The sequence below is a fragment of the Pseudopodoces humilis genome, chromosome 1 (genome assembly GCF_049639895.1).
Source record: "Pseudopodoces humilis isolate 2021_Gansu_Grassland_sample_001 chromosome 1, ASM4963989v1, whole genome shotgun sequence".
NCBI lineage: Eukaryota > Metazoa > Chordata > Aves > Passeriformes > Paridae > Pseudopodoces > Pseudopodoces humilis.
In genome coordinates, this window is record NC_142200.1 from 65,993,770 (window position 1) to 66,012,451 (window position 18,682).

General features: G+C 38.6%; 1 protein-coding gene across 14 annotated transcripts in view; it reads right to left on the minus strand.

Annotated features, from left to right (window-relative positions):
* The window catches only part of FHOD3 (formin homology 2 domain containing 3), a 377,738-nt gene that overhangs the window by 83,725 nt on the left and 275,331 nt on the right, over nucleotides 1–18,682 (minus strand). For 11 of the 14 annotated variants that reach the window (XM_088051866.1, XM_088051884.1, XM_088051875.1 and 8 more), the window contains 3 exons: nucleotides 13,975–14,073; nucleotides 11,265–11,642; nucleotides 7,676–7,801 (listed from right to left, as the gene is read on the minus strand). In XM_088051866.1, the coding sequence (XP_087907992.1) occupies nucleotides 7,676–7,801; nucleotides 11,265–11,642; nucleotides 13,975–14,073 (603 nt within the window). The remainder of the gene's footprint in view (nucleotides 1–7,675; nucleotides 7,802–11,264; nucleotides 11,643–13,974; nucleotides 14,074–18,682) is intronic. The other 3 variants (XM_005527828.3, XM_088051905.1, XM_088051887.1) reach the window with 1 other exon arrangement.

An 18,682-nucleotide genomic window follows, 5' to 3' on the forward strand; every position in this document is an offset into this window, starting at 1 on the left:
CTGCCCTCGGTGGGGACCACGCCTCACACCAAATGCTGAGACCAGCTGCCTTATGAAGCCTCATAAACTCATAGCTTCACTGCTGCTATCGAGTGCTGTAGCTCAGCTGGTGTTTGGGTGCACCAATAGTCCTTTTAATGTGAACTTCAACTGTAAATGCACAGTTTTAGTATCTAGTAAACTCTGCTGGTAATTTTCTACATGAGCATAAGCTAAACCTGGGGTAACCAGGTCATTTTCAGGGTTTACAAACCTGTAAAGCAGCCAGAGGAAAAGCAAGCATTAAGAGGTATTCCTCAAACATTCTAAACAATTTGGAAAGGGATTTGTCTATGTACAGTTTGTCGACAAAATTTGATTTTTGTTTCTGTATTTCCCTGGCAATAACACTTAAAGTAAATGTTTCCGTTCAGTGAACACATACTTGAATTGCAAATGGCAGCATGAATGGCCAAACTAGATGGTGGGACGGCTCAGGCTGAGCCTTCAGGCAATTTTGTTGCTTTGATCCTGTCTGAAGTGTGACAGTGCCTTCAGGCCTCATGAATTTCTAGGTCTTATTGCTGCAGGCTGCATTTTAAAAATGGATAAGCAAGAAAAAGGCTACAAATCTTCTGGCACTGAATCAAAGGTGATAAGAGATTTTAACAGGAAAGAGAATATGAGTGCTCAAGGAAAGCATAATAGAGTGATCACTTGCAAAATGGGGCTATAGCTAATATATGCCAGCATTTTAGTGCTGGTATCATATGTTACCAGCTGGTAATATCAACCATTTGTTCAGCTCCACAAATACAATCCAGAAGGATGCTTACTCTGGCTACTATTTTTAGTCTTGTAGAGAATGCAAGGCTATTAAGAATGAACTGTTAATATAAAAAACCTTAAGAAAAGCTTTCTTATGCCTGCTGTTAAAACCAGTAAAAACGAAACAAGCTATGTTATTACTTTCTCATTCCAGAAAGAAAATACACAACAAGAAAGTGTCTCGATCTGTGGATTTGTGAATAGGGCTCCTCACCAAAGCATCAGGACACAGGGCCAAAGAGGTCATTAGTAACTTATCTTACTGGAAGACGAGGTAGGGAAAGGAAAAAAAATAGGGGGGGGTTGGAGGGGAAAGAAAAAGAAGGCAAAACATATACACAGAGCATAGGATATAAAGCCAAAATGTTGACAGTAGGCCAAAGCTCTTCTGAATAAAAATTCAGCTAGCCTGACCTACAGCATTTAACACAGCAGTGAATTAGTAATCATTATTCTAAACATAAATTTTGGCAGACACAAGATATCTCATACTTTTTTTCAAATTCTTGCAGTTTTCTGAAAATACTCCATCATGGACTATACATTGTGAAGGGGATTATGTGCCCTGAATTACCCTAATCTTGTTGCAAACTGAAGAAAATATTTCTGTGTTACTGAAAGCAAAACTGAAATTCTGAACTTCAAATATTCTTTAATCATGTAAGCTTTGAGATACTCTTTTGTGGCTGCCTTTCCCTTTGTTTAGTTGAATTTTTAAAAATTTCCTGAATATAAATGGTTACCTACAGGAAGAATACAAAATACAAATGTATATTTTTAGGAGCTAAAAAAAATTAACAGATGACTTATGAGAGGAAATCCCTTTAGGTCATAAGGTTAATATTCAGGATTGTCTTTAATTCAACATGGGGCAGAGTCATTAATAACTTTAATAAGGAAGCACTAATTACCTAATTTTGCAAAGTGCTCCTGTTCCAGCAGCCATGGGAATGCTACAGGGAGGGTACAACTGTTGGCAGCTCCTACTCAGGCCTTAAGTAACTCTAAATGCCTCCTGGCTTTAACAAAATAAATCCGCTTTCCAGCTAAGAAAGAGACAAAAGGGGAGGCAAAGCTGCCAAGAGCCATATTGCTTTTCACAGTTAAAGAAACTACCCGTGTGTTATGTCTCCCTATATGACACGACAAATTCAAAAGCAAGTTGATATAAGACTCTGCAAACAGACTAAACATTACTTAAGGAATCTTTACAAAACTTCTCTCAAAAATAAACAGAAAATTGAGAGCTAAAACTACTGACTAATGCTTCCTCTAAGAAAGAAACTTGAGAATAACCAAGTGAAGGGACAACTCAAATTAGAGCTACAGCAGGACAGAGCTGCACAGAGACTGGGCAATGCACAAGGACTTTCTACATACACTCTCCTCTTCCAGCTGACCTGTGCAGCTTTTACACTGTGTTTCTGTCTTTCCCCAACCTGCAGCTTCTCATCCTCATGTGACTTACACCTTGCCTGGCTGGAAGTGACTTGTAGATCCAGGCTAAGGTGGGTGTGCTTTGAGCATCAGCACTGCATATGGCACATTCAGCCAGCAACACTCTGCAGTCTGAAACCGTAACCAGTTCATGCTTCTGTTTAAATATATGCCTTATGATGAAGTTCACAAAGCTGCAATCAAGAATATTGCTTACACAGTAGTTCGACAAGCAGCTAGGCCAGTGCAAGCCACCACTGCTTCCCAAACTGTAAATCATCAAGTAATTCCTAAGGTCATTTTTCCTCTTCAAATCTCAGCAATAAAGTTGAGGCTTTTGCCCTGGGCCACTAACATCAAGCTACCAAGCTATCCGTTCCTCATTATGTTACTCAGAGCAAGAGATGTGCTTGGCATTTGCCACAAGCAAAAGTCATCGCAATCTCTAGTCTGAGAGCCCAGAAGTACACACAGAAAGAACAGAAAGCCAAGTAAAGAGGAGCAGTTCTTGGGAGAGCAGCAGCTTTGTAGGCTGTACAGCAGGTTTTGTTTCATAGGTTTCTGTGTTACCTTAGTGCTTAACAGCTGGAGTAAGGGAACTGCAGAGCACAAATTAGTGATAAATGGCTAACAACAACAAAAAAAAAAGTAAAAAGAAAGAACCTGCCAAGAAGCTTCACCTCCCAAGATGCTGCCAAGAAGCAGCATCTCCCTGGTGTTGTCAATTACTCAGACCTTTAATTTTAGTAGCAAATGTAACTGAAAAGCTGTTTGGCAGTCTAAAGGATTTTTTTTGTTTTGTTTTGTTTTAAAGAAAAAAACTTGAAATAAAGCACCAGATTTCCAGAAAATCACTATTTCAGGCACCTGGAAGGGGAATAAAACTCCAAAGAAGAGCATCTGCAGACTTTTACTGCACTTTATGCTTATGATTTAGGTATGGTGTTTAAGTGTCAGAGGAGAAAAAAACCACCTATAATCTAGGCATGCCAATCTCACTGTCTGTGACCTGTTTCAGAAATAAATGTTTGAAGATACATTTCCTTTAAAAGATACAGAAGAGCATGGAAATGAACACTCAGTGTTCAAGGCCCTGCATCATGGGAGCCCAAGATAATGTATTGCTGTACATTAGAAAACAAGTGAGATGGAAAACATATATTTTCATAGAAATATGTGAATGTGAAAGAATGTGAAATATATTTAATATTTATTAAGCCTATTTTCTAACGCTCTGGAAAAACTGAAGATGCTTCAAACTGGAATAATCTGCAAATACCATAGTAGGTCTTTACCAGGCTTGGAGATTTGGAAGAACTTCTGAGGGACCAGCCAGAAGTGGAAACTAAGTCCACAGTGACTGGCCAAGAGCCTCAAGAAGTAGAGGTTTGTGAGCTGAACTCTGGCATTTGATTTAAGAGACAGAGGCGAGACCATGAACTCCTGCTCCTTTGGCAAGCAGTGCCCCGAGAAGGCTTTCTGTGCTGGGCTGACTGTACTACTGTTTGACTGTCAGGCCTGGGGGAACCATCTCCTGGCAAATGCATCAGAAGAAACCCACCCTGGCAAACACACCAGCAGGATATTTTTCCTGGTAGTGAAATGAATTAAAGCTGGTGCTGAATTTAGGAGCTCTTGCCTTAGAAGTTACACTCCTCCATGATCTCCTCTACCAACAGCCTTGATCAACAATGCAAACACTTCATCACCAAAAAGAAACTGTGAGAGGGTGTGAAGCTCTGCAAGTAACAGGTTTGATGTCCAGTGGCAGATTTCAGGCTGCAGTTTCAATTTGAGTGACTGTCTTAGAGTCTGACAAAGCAGTCTGGCTAGACAGAAATATCCTAGGTGTGAGCATAAGGCGTGGAAATACAGACTAGTCTTACAACACCTTCTGCCCCCAGCCAAAGGGCCAACTTGGAGGGACAGAAAATGCTTTTCTTCCTGATGTGTTTCAGTCATGCACTGCTCTTTCCCTTTGTTATTAAAATTTATGAGGTTATGAGAGTGATTTCTTTTTTTTTTTTTTTTTTTTATATTAACTAGGGAGAAAGAGTTAATTGGTGATTTAAGTTGTGAAAAGTGGGAGCAGTGTATTCACGGAGCAAAGCACTCTTTGGCATGAGAAAGCAGGCAGACTGGGTTATACTTCTCACACATTAGGAGCAACTTTGACAAGCAAAGATACAAGAGAACTGACACGCTCCTTCTCTCCCAATGAAGGACTGAACAGAAAGTGCCCTGCAATTTGCCCTCCTTCAGCAGGATTCCCATGGCTGCAATATGCACTTCAGAAACATGGCTCTCCACAGGGGACCCAGGGAAATGAGAGAGAACAACAGCATTGCAAAAAGTTGCCAAAAGGCTGTAGCTGTATTTAGAAACAGTAAAGTAAGCCTTTTCTTCTGCTGTACAGTCAGAAATATATAGATGATGTGGATTTCAAAGACCAAAATCTCGCTACTTTTGCACAGACTTATACAGCTCTTATGATTCCCTACTGATCTCAGCCAAAGAGGGTTTTAAAAGTATGAATGTCAAAATGTCAACCACACTGCTTCCATCCACCTAAATTGTAGCTCTTGTTTACATAAGCAATATGCAGCCAAGAGTTTGAAAGGCCTGTCAGGGCAACTGAATGGAGCATGAATCATTGCACTGGGCACTGCTCTAAATGTTGCTTCTTCCTTCCTCCTCATTCTCAAAGGTCAGATAAATGGTACCAGGACCTGAATCTGAAGCTCTTCCCTGCATGATGAAAGACAGGAATCTTTCTGTGAAAGCTTTGCATAACTGTAGCATAAGCTGAAACCAGAAAACACACCTTAGAGCTAACCATAGATACGCATCTGCTTCTTATCAAATGTCTTCCTCTCTGCCTCTCCCCACCTCCCCATCTTCTAACTTTTTTTGGGTGTTTGAATCCGTGTAAATTTTTACCATCAGGAGGTAGGAAACAGTGTTTACATAATCTGAGTAAACACCATTCATAGAAGACTGTGAAAACCTCCAGAATACTTTCCATTTACTAATTAGTGCCAAGTATTGCATCATGCACTACATGGCCTACTCTGCAATAAGCAAATTTCATCTGTCAGTCTCTACATGGACAATTTTTCAATGGGTATCTTTCAGGACAATGAAATTAAGGAAGGCTTCTGCCCTTCAAAGCAGTCAATTCTTTAGAGTTTGCAGAACTATACATCTGCAGTGACAGCACTGTCACAAAGAGTAAGAGAATGCAAAATGGCAATTGAAACTGTAAACCTAATTATCTTTAAAGAAATAACTGCATCTATTCTGCAGACAACACACAGCTATGGTGTACACACATTTTTCACACTTCTCAGACACATACAGGAAGCATCACGCTGTAACATCCCTCAAATGTAAAAACGCAGAAACCCTGGTGAGTTCATGAACTATCATGAACAGCAAGCTACAAATTTAAACAAGAGTACAAAGATTTTTATCATGTGAGGTGGAAAGCAGCAAACATAACCTGATGGAAAGACAGAGATGTGACTCTAAGCATTGTGTTCAGTCATAACACATAAGAGAGATCTGATGGTTGAAGGTAGAGCACTTTATAGTTTCACAGAAAAAAGAAAGATGAGGTGTATTGGCTGGAAGATGCTGCTAGAAAAACTGGCTTTAAAATATAAAATGTTTTCCTAGCAGTGATAATAAATATTGGAATGTTTTCAGGAGAAATCATGCGCTGCCACTTGAAAACACATGGGAGTACAGGGGTCTTTCATTTAGCTTCTGTGAGACCCATTGTAGATCACAACAGAGGATTGCAGAGCTCCCCTCTGGCCTGACTCTCCATGAATCTGCAAATTTCACAGCTTTATCCTGTGGGGCCAAGACATTTTGGCTCCAAACCAGCAAGGCACTTACATACATGCTGAAATGAAAGGTGGCTTTCTTTGCTGGATCAGGGCCAGCACCATCAGCCTCTTGCAGGACAAGCCCAACCATCTTTAGCCATCTCAGTGTCTGACCACTTCGGGGTTTCTTTGCCGCAGTAGCAATCAAACTTAGAAGAGCAGGGGCTTGGAAATCTTCCAAAGCAGTGGGATACTTTTAACTCTTGCTTATCTTGCATCAATTTTGCTGAGGTAAAGGGGGGTGAATATGCTGGTTTAGAGTTTTTTATTATATTTGCACTCAGCAATAATTTAATTGAGATCAGGAAACACAAATCGGGAAAGACACATTGAGGCAAGGTACTCCAGGAAGATGAGCAAATGAAAATCAATGCCTTTCTCCAAAGATAAACTTAATGTAATTACTCACTTGAAAAAAAGGATTAAATCAATACCTCAGGGTTAGAAATACATGTATGCTGGAAGAACCTAACTTGAACCATTGTGAGTAGTAGTCTGGAAAGGATGTGAGGCATTAGGTAGGTTCAAACAAACATACACACACAAACACACATACATATACAGAAATACGCCATAGAGTCATTAACAAAAATTAACTGGAATACAGAAAAAGGGTCCTGTAAAAAACCTTAAGTTCAGAAAACAGGGTGGAGGATGCCGTTTTTATGAATTAGAGGCCAGTTTGGAAACAAACAATCCAAACCCCATTCAGATTAATTGGCTATTTTAAAAATGATTGTATTAAATTATTGAATGAAATTAATTAAAAACTTTTACCTTTCCTTCTCAAAGTCAGCATAGCATCCCTTGAAACTGTCATTTACTCTCAGGTTGTAACAGATAGTTAATTCCTGGTGGTCCAAACCTCTTGCCAAGGATTTCTTTCATGTATCCATAATATTTTTCTATATTTTTCTTCCCCTAGTACCTTACATAATTCAAAAGAGTATTTTGATTGTTCAAAATATTTTTTTTGCCAGTTTGGGTTTTTTTTCCCCCTTTTAATTTTTTTCTTAAAGCAAGCTGATAACTGGTAGGTTACTAGGAGTTTGCTTTAGCTACAGAAAGAATGGGATGAAATACAATAAGATATATTACATATTTTCAAGAAAGAACAATATTATGGCCTAGGAAATTCTGAGCTAAGCAGATTTCCAAGATTTTGCAGATGATTTAAGATGATAAAAGTGAAGATAGATCTGAATTTATTTTTAAAAATGAAAACAAAGAAAATGTCTTTTAATTCACCTTTTAATACTTTGAACAGCATATGTGCAGAGCAACTCTGCTTTATCGATTTAAGTGGAAGAAACAGAAGTAGGATGGAAATACACCTAGCTTTTAACACCAAGTCAGACAGAAAGACTTGAGAATGACTGGGAAATGATCACATTAATTTTTATTTTTTTTTAATTCCCAATGTTAGAAAAAATCCAGCTAGAAGCTATTTCAAATACACATTCAGAACAGCTTACATTTATCTTCTTCATCCTTGTCTGCAAAGGAAGTGTTGTCAAAACACTGATTAATTTACAAACCTGTCAGATTTGGTCTCCTGAGGCGGTGACAGAGTTGTCCCATAACGAGTAGTAGGTGTTGTTGGGGCACTCACACCAGTGTAAGGTCGTGGAGAAGAGTAAGAGCTGCTGCCATAGCTATTGTACCTGAAGAAATGGGAAGAAAGGTAGGAGAAAGGGAGAGACAGAAAGAATCTGTCAGCAAACAGGCATGCAACAGTGAATCCTTATTTACAGGGTGGTAGTGATCCCATACCCCACAACTTTTCAAACATTCACTTTCTGAAAATGTTGCTCTATTTCCAAATATGCAACCAATCATGTACTCTTAATATCAACCATGGCATGAACATACATGATGAAACAGTGAGCTATTGGTAAGGAAAATAATGAGAGATTTGCATAGTCCTCACAAGTGACAACTCAGAACAGGAATACTTGAATTACTGCTCAGTTATTCAGAATTATTAGCTATTTTGGGAGCTAATATCCAGCCATTAGAAAAGGGATCAAACCAGCCCAAGACAGCAGTATTCATATTTACTACAATTAAGGAAAACAGCAGCACTCCTGAGACATGATCTGAACACGGGCATCCATGACTTGCAAATGCTTGCATTTTAAATGGAATAGCAACCACATTATTTTCAATTAAAGACAGCAGTATTTTCTTTCCCCTCCCCCAACATAAGTAATAGCTTATGTGCCATTTCTTACAATGTCTGTAAAAAATCATCACCATGGTTAAAAAGACATGTCTCCGGAAGCACGGCTTTAGAAATTTCTATCAGCCCTTCTCTCCATTAAAAAACCCCATAAACTTGCTTCACTTCAATGTGAGCTTGCTGATCAAAGAGAAATTGTTTCCAGGACTCCTGGAACGACCACCTCCCCAGAGTCCCTTCTATCAATGTTTTCATCCTGGCTCCTGTACTGAATAGAAAAGGCAGTTGTGTTGTTTTGCTGTGCCTTTTAACCATTGTACTTAAACAGCATCTCAAGAAAAGATTCTTGATTTGGGAAAATGTTACTTCTCTCTTTAATATTGTTCACAGACAATGCCATTTTCCCACATGGAAAGCATATGAGTCTCTGAAGATCAGTAGTCTGCAAGGCCAACTCATCCAAATGAAAAAATTAATTTCAAGAAATAGAGCAACATAATTTTCCTTATAATAATTCATAAGATATGATACTATATCCTCTGTCACCGTATCTTTTCTCTGCTGCTTCTTCCTTCACACACATCAGCACTCAGTAATTTCACTCAGCAATTTTATTTGAAAAGCCTGGTTGGTTTCCTTCAGCTCCATTTAGCACACTCATCTAGCCATGCAAAATTTCATTCAAAGTTTCAAGCTTCATTCCTTAGGGTTCAACAGCATTGCTGCCTGCCAAGGCCCACATTAAAATCAGAGTAGATTTCAGCTAGATGCTTTTACAATGGAAGGGATTGTGCTTTAGAGAACATGTCCTCTTGGATAGCAATTTCAGGTTAATGCTTTAGAAAATATCTCCCCTCTCCCATCTCTTTTTGAGACACTATACTGACCAGCAAGAGGGGAAATACTTTCAGAAAAAAATTCTAACATGCATGTTTCTGAGCCACAAAAGGAATTTCGCAGGAAATAATTGCTGTCCGGGCCTTCTTGCCCTAAAAGAAAACTAACTAGAAACTGGAGACAGTGGCCTGCTGGAGGCTGTGTAACTGGACAGCGTGGAGCTTTACTGGTAGCAGAGACCTGGCTTGGGTCTTCTCTCTGACAGGCTCAGCCCAGGAAACATACTGACTGTGCCTTTACTGAGTGATGAGAAAACTCCATTGTCCTGATAAGAACTCAGAGCTCATTTTGTATGTTCCTGACACAAAAACCTCCATTTCCATTTCTATCAACTGCAAGGAGACCTTATTGTCAACCAGTACATGTGCTTTTCTTCTCTGCCCCATGAAAGAGCTGACATAGAGCAGAACCCTTTTTCAGACTACGGGTTTTCAATTAGTCCAAAGATAACGCTCATGAAAATGGAGGGAACACACCTCCTATGGAGTCAGGCCTACAACAACTAAAACATCAAATTCAGAGGGACTGGTCTGGACACAACACCCTATCAGATTTAGAGGAACACTTTGTTGCAAGAGTAGGAGCAAGGCAAGACCAGAACACCAGGGTAAGTCTGCATGCTGTACACAAAGTTCATCATCTTTCTAACCTTCCTCTGGTACTGGCTATTGCTTCCATTTTCCCTTCTTATTTCATGTACCACAGGAGATGCAATAGTCTTATCCAGCAGCATTCACTCTGAAGACATTCTCCTCTTTTATGGGCATATTACAGACTTAATTGTTCAAGCTGTGCCCTCCTTTTCTTCCAAATAAACCCAGAAGAATCCCCATCCTCACCCCCACCCTTGAATCTCTGTACTAACTGGAAGCAGAAAAGATGGTCAGAGGAAAAAAAAAAAACCAAAACACTGGCAGGAATGGCAGATATTTAGGAATTTACTCTCTGAAGTATAACAGCAGCAGCAATGGGAGACCAATAAATAAGTGTGAGAGGTCTAAGGGAAAAAATGCATCAATCAAGGAAAATGTAAATTTAGAGGAATTCCAGTGTTCCAGTTGCAGGTAAGGGAAAAATATGCGAATTAAGTCCCTTTTCAACACCTACTTGGATTTAGTCTTTTCAGAAAAATGAAAAAGGAACCAACCACACCCACCTATTAGGAGAGAAAGATCAAAAATTAAAAGGGTCAAAGGAACCAAAACATTTGTTCACATGCAGAAATTCAGAAGGACTGCTGGAGAGAGGAAGAAATAGATACGCATGCAATATAAATATACATTTTCAGCACCTAATTTAAAGAACACTCAAAACTGAGAGATAGCAAAAAAATCATCGACCTCTTTTCAAGGTGATTCTCTATCATTGGTTTTAGTACTACTTACTGTCTATCTCTTTTACTTGAAAAACAAAAAACTTGACAAAACAATATATATATATTTTAGATGGGTAGGATGGGGAAATTAAAAACTAAGAGAAATGCATGAGGAACAGGAAAATTCAATAGATGCTGTGAAGATAAAACTGTCTGAGTGTTATATTACTTTTAAAAATTTTTTATTACAAGCATGAGCTGAAATTGCACATGAGATGGACATGCACTGTAATCAAACAACAAATTTAGGATTTGGCTTTCAGCCTTTGAAGCCAGGACTTCACCCCTGAATTTCAAGTGCTGATCTGACCCCTTTTGGTTTTATAGCAGAAAAGCCCCATTAATTTTCATGGAAACATGTCTGCAAATTCCATTGTTGTAAATGAGAGCAAAATGGTGCTCATTTTTGTGACCTCCCAAATCATGGGTTATTTATCCACTGCTCTATAGAGGAGGCCAGGATATTTATTAACTACAGACCTGGAAGAAGAGTAATGATGTTAGCAAACGCAAGGAGAAAATATCAAATCAAAATACAGGCTTACAGGGCTTAAATTAGTACAGTATGTTCTGGAAATAGTACAATGCATAGAGTAGCATTATTACCACTGTAAAATTCTTGAGAAGTGTTATTTATTTATCTAAAAATTATTGTTAGCTATATAAAATCTACCTGTTTTCCCTCATCATTTCTGCTTCCTTCTCTTTCACAGATGCTGGAGACTCTTCAAAGTCATACGAGAAGAGGTGAAAAGGAGTGTGCGGTACGTAAGGTAATTTCTCCACTGTTGGAGATGCTTTTGGAGTAATGGATGCTGAGGAATTTTGGGGAGAGCTCAGCAATGCTGTTGCAGGTGAAGATGGTGATGAAAGGACAGAATTATGATGAGAGACAGAGGAGTCAGGCACGGAAGAGAAGCTGCTAGAAAAGCTCTTTGCTCTAGAGCAGACGAGAGGCCTCTCAGCTGGAGAAATGGCACTGGAGACAGCTGAAGAGTCAGAACACTGTGAAAAGTTTTCGTTCACAGCCTCATGCACATCTGGAACCTCACTGCAGGGGGAAGAAATCATTAGAAAGGGAAGCAGAGAGAAAAATGGAGCAAAGGGAGATAATAGGTAGTAACACTTGCAGGGAGAAAAGAAAACTAAGTAGAGTTAGACAAACAAAAATTTCCAATATTTACACAATCATTGCATCTTTTTAAGTAAAGAGAACTCACATCTTTGTATTTCACTAGGATTCTTCTTGGGGTTGGAAATACTGGGGAAAAGAAGCAACTCATTCTAAAAGAAAAGAGGGTATTTAACCTATAGGCTTCAGAAATAATTTTCATGAGCGTTTTCACATCTATTTACTGAAAAATTTTCCTATATTTCAAGTTAGGTTGTAAACATTGTCAGAGCAGTACAAAGCGGACTGATCCCACTGGAAAACACTCCATGGAGAACAGATGCTTCAAGATACAGTCTGCATGACTGCTTCTCCAAGTCCAGATATCTGACTATAATCCTCTCTGGGAATCTGATCTTTTTGCTAAAAATGTTCATCTAACAAAGATGAAAGTAAAAAAGTACTCAATTAGCTCTGTTCTGTTAAAAGTCAAGTTTAGAATGACCTCAAAAGCAACACCTTACCAGATATTTGTCTAGATATGAAAGCACTAATTTCTGATTTCTCTGAGTGTAAGCATTCCATGCTGGTCTTTCATAGAAACTTGCAGAGTTTGCATCAAAGGAAAGAGAAAACACATCTGCTTTGCTCTACTGAAGGCAGATGTTGCTAAGTGATAGAAGGCACAAAGCAGGTGAAAAGCCATGGGATCTGCACTCCAGGGTGTCTGTTTTCACTACTAACTCCAGCATAAACACTGTGCATGGGCTTTGGGCTGGATCACTTGGCAAGTGGCTGATTTCATTCTCCCAAGACCACTTCTGCAATCCCTCAACCAGCATGGAAGACACAGTCCTTATCTGAGGACTGTGGGCTTGGCACAGCATAGGCAACAAAAACACAATTTATATTAGATATGCTGGGATATTATGCAGTTAATCATCAGGTGTATACCAGGTAACTGTTCTCACAATGGAAAATCTGGAAACCTTCATCTATTCCACCTATTGACAGGAGACACTGAAGCCAGGCCAGTCCTACCTGACAGCATCTAAGATGAAGCCAGGTTACAATTAATTTTGATTATGCTACAGAGACAGTAAAAGAAGGAACTTAGGAAAGTCATGGGAATATCACCCAGTTATCTTAAAGAGATAATTACCTTAAAAATACCAGTGACCTAAAAACACCTTATACTCTTCACAAGGCTCTTCCTCATTTTTTAAAGGAGTATTTTAGCATACTCATGAGATTTACCAGTAACTTGTGTCTTTGCTTTGACTTCTAAGAATCAGATTTGAGGAAATTATCACTTAATTTTGAAATTTCAGGCAGCCATTGGCAAGATTTGCAGACTGGAAGATAATAATAACAACAGCACAGTATTTTCTTTGGAATCCATGCATTAAACAGTTTCCTTTTTTCCTTCTGTGCTATCTAGTGTCTACATGAATGTGGTTTATGTAAAAAAAAATAAAATCCAATCTCATTTGCTGAGATTTAAAGCCAAATATTTTAACCTAAATCAAATGGCTGTCTGGAACAAAGAATGTATTTTCTTGCTTTCAGTTTATTAGGATCAAGTGGCCAAATGCCAAAGACATATATGTATGTGTCTCAGAAAAAAGTGGAAAATTTTACAAGAGAATTGAAAGGTGATGAAGAATATTGGTTGGTGATTTGCTTATGTCTGTATATACACAGATGTGCAGGCATTTATAAAATTATATATATATAATATACACATATATATCAGTTTTTCCTCAAAATAGTTCTTTGCTAATAAAACATGAACAAAACTTCTATGAAATCTTAGGCAGCATTCAAAAAATGTCAATTTACTGCACAGCAACAGATATTCCTAATAAGGTAGTATTACAAAGATAGGGATGAAAACCTAAGAAACCAAGCAACATCCTCAGGTAAGCATCGGAGTATTTCATCATTGCCTTAACTAAGAAGTTAAACCAAACCACGCTTAAAGTTATGCTTTTCACTAAAGCTTTTAGGATATGCGAGCATTACGTAAAGGGAATGAGTGCAGACAGTTCATAGTGCATTGAACCTATATAATTAAATATGTTTTCATTAGCACTGCCAGCCCCCAGCCCGCTCCCCAAAGCTTTTAAACACAAAAACATTTCCTTGGGGGGTGATTTTAACAGGTGATCAAGGAATGTGAGTGGAAAGGTGGATGCTGCTGCACACTGTGCTGGTGAGTTCACATCAGAGCCTGAAGAAAAGGTGGAGGGACAATGCTGATTCCTGGTACCTGGCTTTGACCTGCCTATTGGCCTCTTCCTCCCCCTCATCCTCAGTATTGGGCTCTGTGACTGGCTGTTCTTCTTCCTCCTCTTCATACTCGTCCTCTCTGAGGTCAGACCAAGGAAAGAGGCATGCAGTGGGATGGAAAGAAAGAAGGTGGAAGAGAAAATAACATGAGTCCCCAAAAAAATAAATGCAAAGAAATTAAATATGGAAGGAAGAGACTGATGAAGAGGGAGTTATGGTCCTCCTATGTTAGACAAAAAGCCACCTATAACTTCCTGCTAAGTATGTGTTTGCACAAGGGTAGTTACCGATATAAAACTGCTATACTCTCCTCTATTTACATTTTTTACTATTATTTTAAAATTCAAAGCTGCCATTGATTTTTCTTGAGCTTTGCTTTCCATTTTCAGCTGTCCTACCTGCAGAGGCATTAATGAAAGACATTCTTGACAACAGCTATGTTCAACTCATTAGTCATTAAGTTGTGTCTTTTTGGCCTAAAGGGTGGTACATGCTGTGCTGGTGTGGGTCAGCTGGCGCTGGACATCACACTTTCTAAGTTAACCCAAATAAAACATTCCTGCTAAGTAACTAATAGCTCAACTGGAAAACAGAACAGGGTGAACCACCGAGTTAGAAATAACAGAAACCAAATCAGTTCAGGACTATTAGCAAATAACAATATTTAAGTTATCAGATGCCAGTACATGAATTATTTCAGTAGAGTCATTAGTATGGTCAAAGCAGGCTTCAGTTCAGCAGTAATTCTGGCAGAAGAGAAGTGTAAGTCATGCATAAAGCCTCCATAACCTATAACCACATAAGTAAAGTAGGAAAACTATATTAAACATAATGAAAAAGGCTACACTGTCTGCCTCCTGTCCCTCGTATCTATGCTTTTCACCTTCCCAAATCAACAGACTCACAGAAGATGCAGTTGCAGTTGATACAGCTCTCCACTTGATTTAATGATGTATATACCATTAGGTTATGCTCCATGAAAAAAGGAAAACATACAATCAGTGATGAAGTTTTTAAGAGACTCATATCCCTTGCATTTTCCTGAAAGCTTGTTTTCTCTCTGATTCTGAAGGGATGCTCGGTGGATTTTTTCCATTTAAAATTAGTTTCAATGTTATAAGGATAACGAATATTTACAGTTTGAGATCATGAACTCATTGAGTGCAATGCAAAGGGTCAATCAAAAATTTGTTGCATTTATATAGAGCTAGTTACAGAATAACGGGGAAAATGTCAGAGCCTGGATGGAGTATTTTCCAATACTCTGGCAAACGTTTACAAAGTGAACACTTTCAACAATTCCTAAAGTGGCTTAGTGACTTACCCATCTCAGTTGTCATCTCTTCATCTCCCTGTCCTGCCCACAAATATATACCTCCCTTATACAGACACCTCTCAGCTTTCACACATTTACTCATTTACTGGAAAAAAGAAAAGAGTTGAACCAGGGAGCATTCATATAATCCCTTCTCCTTACTCAAGGTTTTCTATTTCCTGTCAAGGGAAACTTCTGTATCTGCTTGTCTTACAGCATTCAGATTTGGGAAATAAGTCATGGAACTCTGTGGGATCATGCTTCTCTGTTTAGAGCACAATACATGCTATAAGGCTGGCAGCACAGCTATTGCTTATATGAACAAGAGTGGCCCCACTATCGCTGTGTTTAAAGCTCCTACCAGGATTCCACATCAGTGATGTCAAAATTTCTCAATTCTCTCAAAATGCCAAAAATCATTAGTGAAATACTCATCTGATATGGTGTATCTCATAAATTTTAAAGAGTTCTTTGAGAATTTATTCCACCTTATGAGAGCATGGCTAAAACAAGAGTTTACACAGCACAGAGAAAGGAGCTGAAAAAAAAATTTAGAGATTCCAGAGAGATCATTCTTCTGTCAGGCCAATGACTCCCTCCTTAAGGGTCCTTGAGTTCAAGGTCAAAATCTTAGAGGAAGTTTTGATGAGAAAGCTCTTTTCCTTTGCTAATATTAGGTGTAGGAGGGCAGCAACTATGTGGCAAATGGTTGGAAAAGCCAGAGGAGGGATCTGGCTCTGTGTGACTTGGTAGCAGAGATGATCAGTGTGCACAGAGGCAGGCACACTCTCCAGTCTGGGGGAGCCAATGTGGTCAAGGGAAACTTGCACAAAGGAAATAAGTGTGTGCTTAAATAGGGGAGTGTTCAACACTCTGAACATCCTCTATTAGCAACTAAACCCACAGTTTCAGAGTCCTTGGGTATGCCCAGAAAGGGGCTCCGCTAAAGATCAAAGGAGAGGGGCAAGCTCATAGGCAGGAATGATGTGCACTCTTATTTTAACCAAAGCAACAGTGGCAGTCATTTCAGTCTTGTTAGAGTACAGATATTCTGTCCAACAAAACAGGTAGTACCTGCTAACTAAATATTTCCTAAAAGGTAGAAGAGGAAACTTTCAGTGTGAATATTTATTAAAATGGGAAAACACTAACTAGAGTCAGATGCTCAAGTACAACAGCAGATAGATTTGAGAAGTCATCTCTACTGTTTAGTTATGTGTTCATTTTTGTATGCAGTGGAGAAGGAGTGATGTGGAAAAGCTCATTGTCCCTCTCACATACAGATGCAAATTTGGAACCAATGAAATAATGAAATTAAATCATGAAAAAGGACTCATAGGGAGGTTTCCAATTAAATGAGGTTGCAGAAACCAGCAAGGTTTAAGTAGTGCAGAGGAACCTATCCCGTTTACAAAAGGCAAGTATTTATCCAGTGGCAGGGAGGAAGGCCTTCAGCTAATGCTGAAGGATCAGATATATTCAGCTAACCTTAAGGCTGTTCCTGGATTATTTCAGTTCCATGATAAAAGTATCAGGTTAGATAAATTTAAACAAAAGATTTATAGCACTGAAAACAAATTTCAAAACAATCACTCTATTTATTTTCATCCTTAGAATGGATTACTGCTACAGGTTAAAAAAACTAAACAAATAAACACCCCACCCCCCCCCCCCAAATTTTCATAAAGTATATTATTGGTCATGGCAACTAACAAACATCTTCAAAGACGCAGGTTTTGCTCAGTTATTTCAACTAAAATTTGACATTAAAGTATTTATAGCCCCTTAAAATAATGTGCATGTTAAAAAAGACTATGAAAGTGCAGTTTACGGAGAGAGAACCACTAGGACAGCAAAATAAAATCTTAACGAAGTGTCTAGAACAAAATTGTTAACTTTTATCCTTTTTACAATGAATAAATTTAAAAAGACAAAATAAAAAGAATGCCAGAAAAATTTGTCCTGCTGATTTAATAAATAGCTATTCAAAGCTGCAAAGAGAAAAGCACTAATAAATACAGACTGGTGAAAGGAAATTATAACAAAGGGACTCTCCTACAAGTTTAGGTGAAGGCAGGGGCAGAGTCCTTGAGATGCCAGGCCTTGCACCTCACACACACCTAACCTAGTCCCAGTTGGATGATTTTAAAAGTAAGACATGACTCTGAAGAAATGGCTCTTAGTCCACAAGACTAAAAGCACCAAAACTTGCTCTTTGTCCCACAGGACCCTAGAGCTGAGCAATGTGTACAAGAATTTATGTAGTCTCTGTCTTCTCAAGGCTCTCCCTAATCTCTTTGTCACCTGAGTTTTGATGAAGGCAACTTGAAAGAACTTAGGATTTCTTTCTAGCTTGTAGCCCAGAAACACAAGTTTCTCACTACCCGCCTCCAAAAAAATTCCAAAGGCAGAGCTAAAAGAAAAATCAAAGGCTGTGCTAAAGGAACAAAAAATCTCCCAACAAACAAACAACCCCAACGAAACCGAACAAAAACCCACACCAACAAAATAAGCATGAGCACAGAAACACATTTTGTTTTGTTTGGTATCAAAGGAAATTTTGAAAAGGTAAGATACAGTTAAAATAATTTTAATTTAGGATGAATTTAAGCAGTAATGAACCAGAATGTAGAATAATAGAAAAAATTATCAACTTGCCATAATTAGGCCACCAAGGCTTTGGTCTGCACATACAACGCACACAGAAGTTAACTCATGAGGTCTAGTAGATGATCTTTAGGTGTCTTCCAACACAAACCCATTCTATGATTCTGTGACCAGGACTACTAGCCACATTCAGTGAAACAAGACCACCATTACTCATTTCACAATATTATTTTAAATTGAATACTACAGCTGATCTCACATATTTTCCTTTCAAGGTTGTTTTCCACTCTCCCTCCTGCAAACCTCTGACCTGTTTTACCTCTTGCACAGCTGCATCCCTGAACTCCAAGTAAACAAAGAGAAACTGAAAAATGTTCCACCAAGGAAAGCTATCTATAAGTCACAGAGGAGGTAATTTTATTTTCTCTTGTTACTGCTTGCCATTTCTTCAATTTATGAGTTTGATTCCATTTTTATAGCTTAGATGGCACAATTCATAGCCAAATTCCTAAATCCTTGTAAAATAAATGCTTTGGTACACTTGTGTTTCTTCTTCATTTCTTCTATCCTAGCTGCCAAAACAGATTCAACTAGTCATTTAGGTGATAGCTAAAAGCAGTAATAATTAAAATCCAATGATTATAAGTCTGTATAAAGATATGGCAGTACACTTTCCTCCTCCATTAAAAATAAAACTAAAGAAACCACCTATTAATCCCACTACCTATTTCTATTCCACCGCAGTTGGTGCAACTGTGTGAAGGTG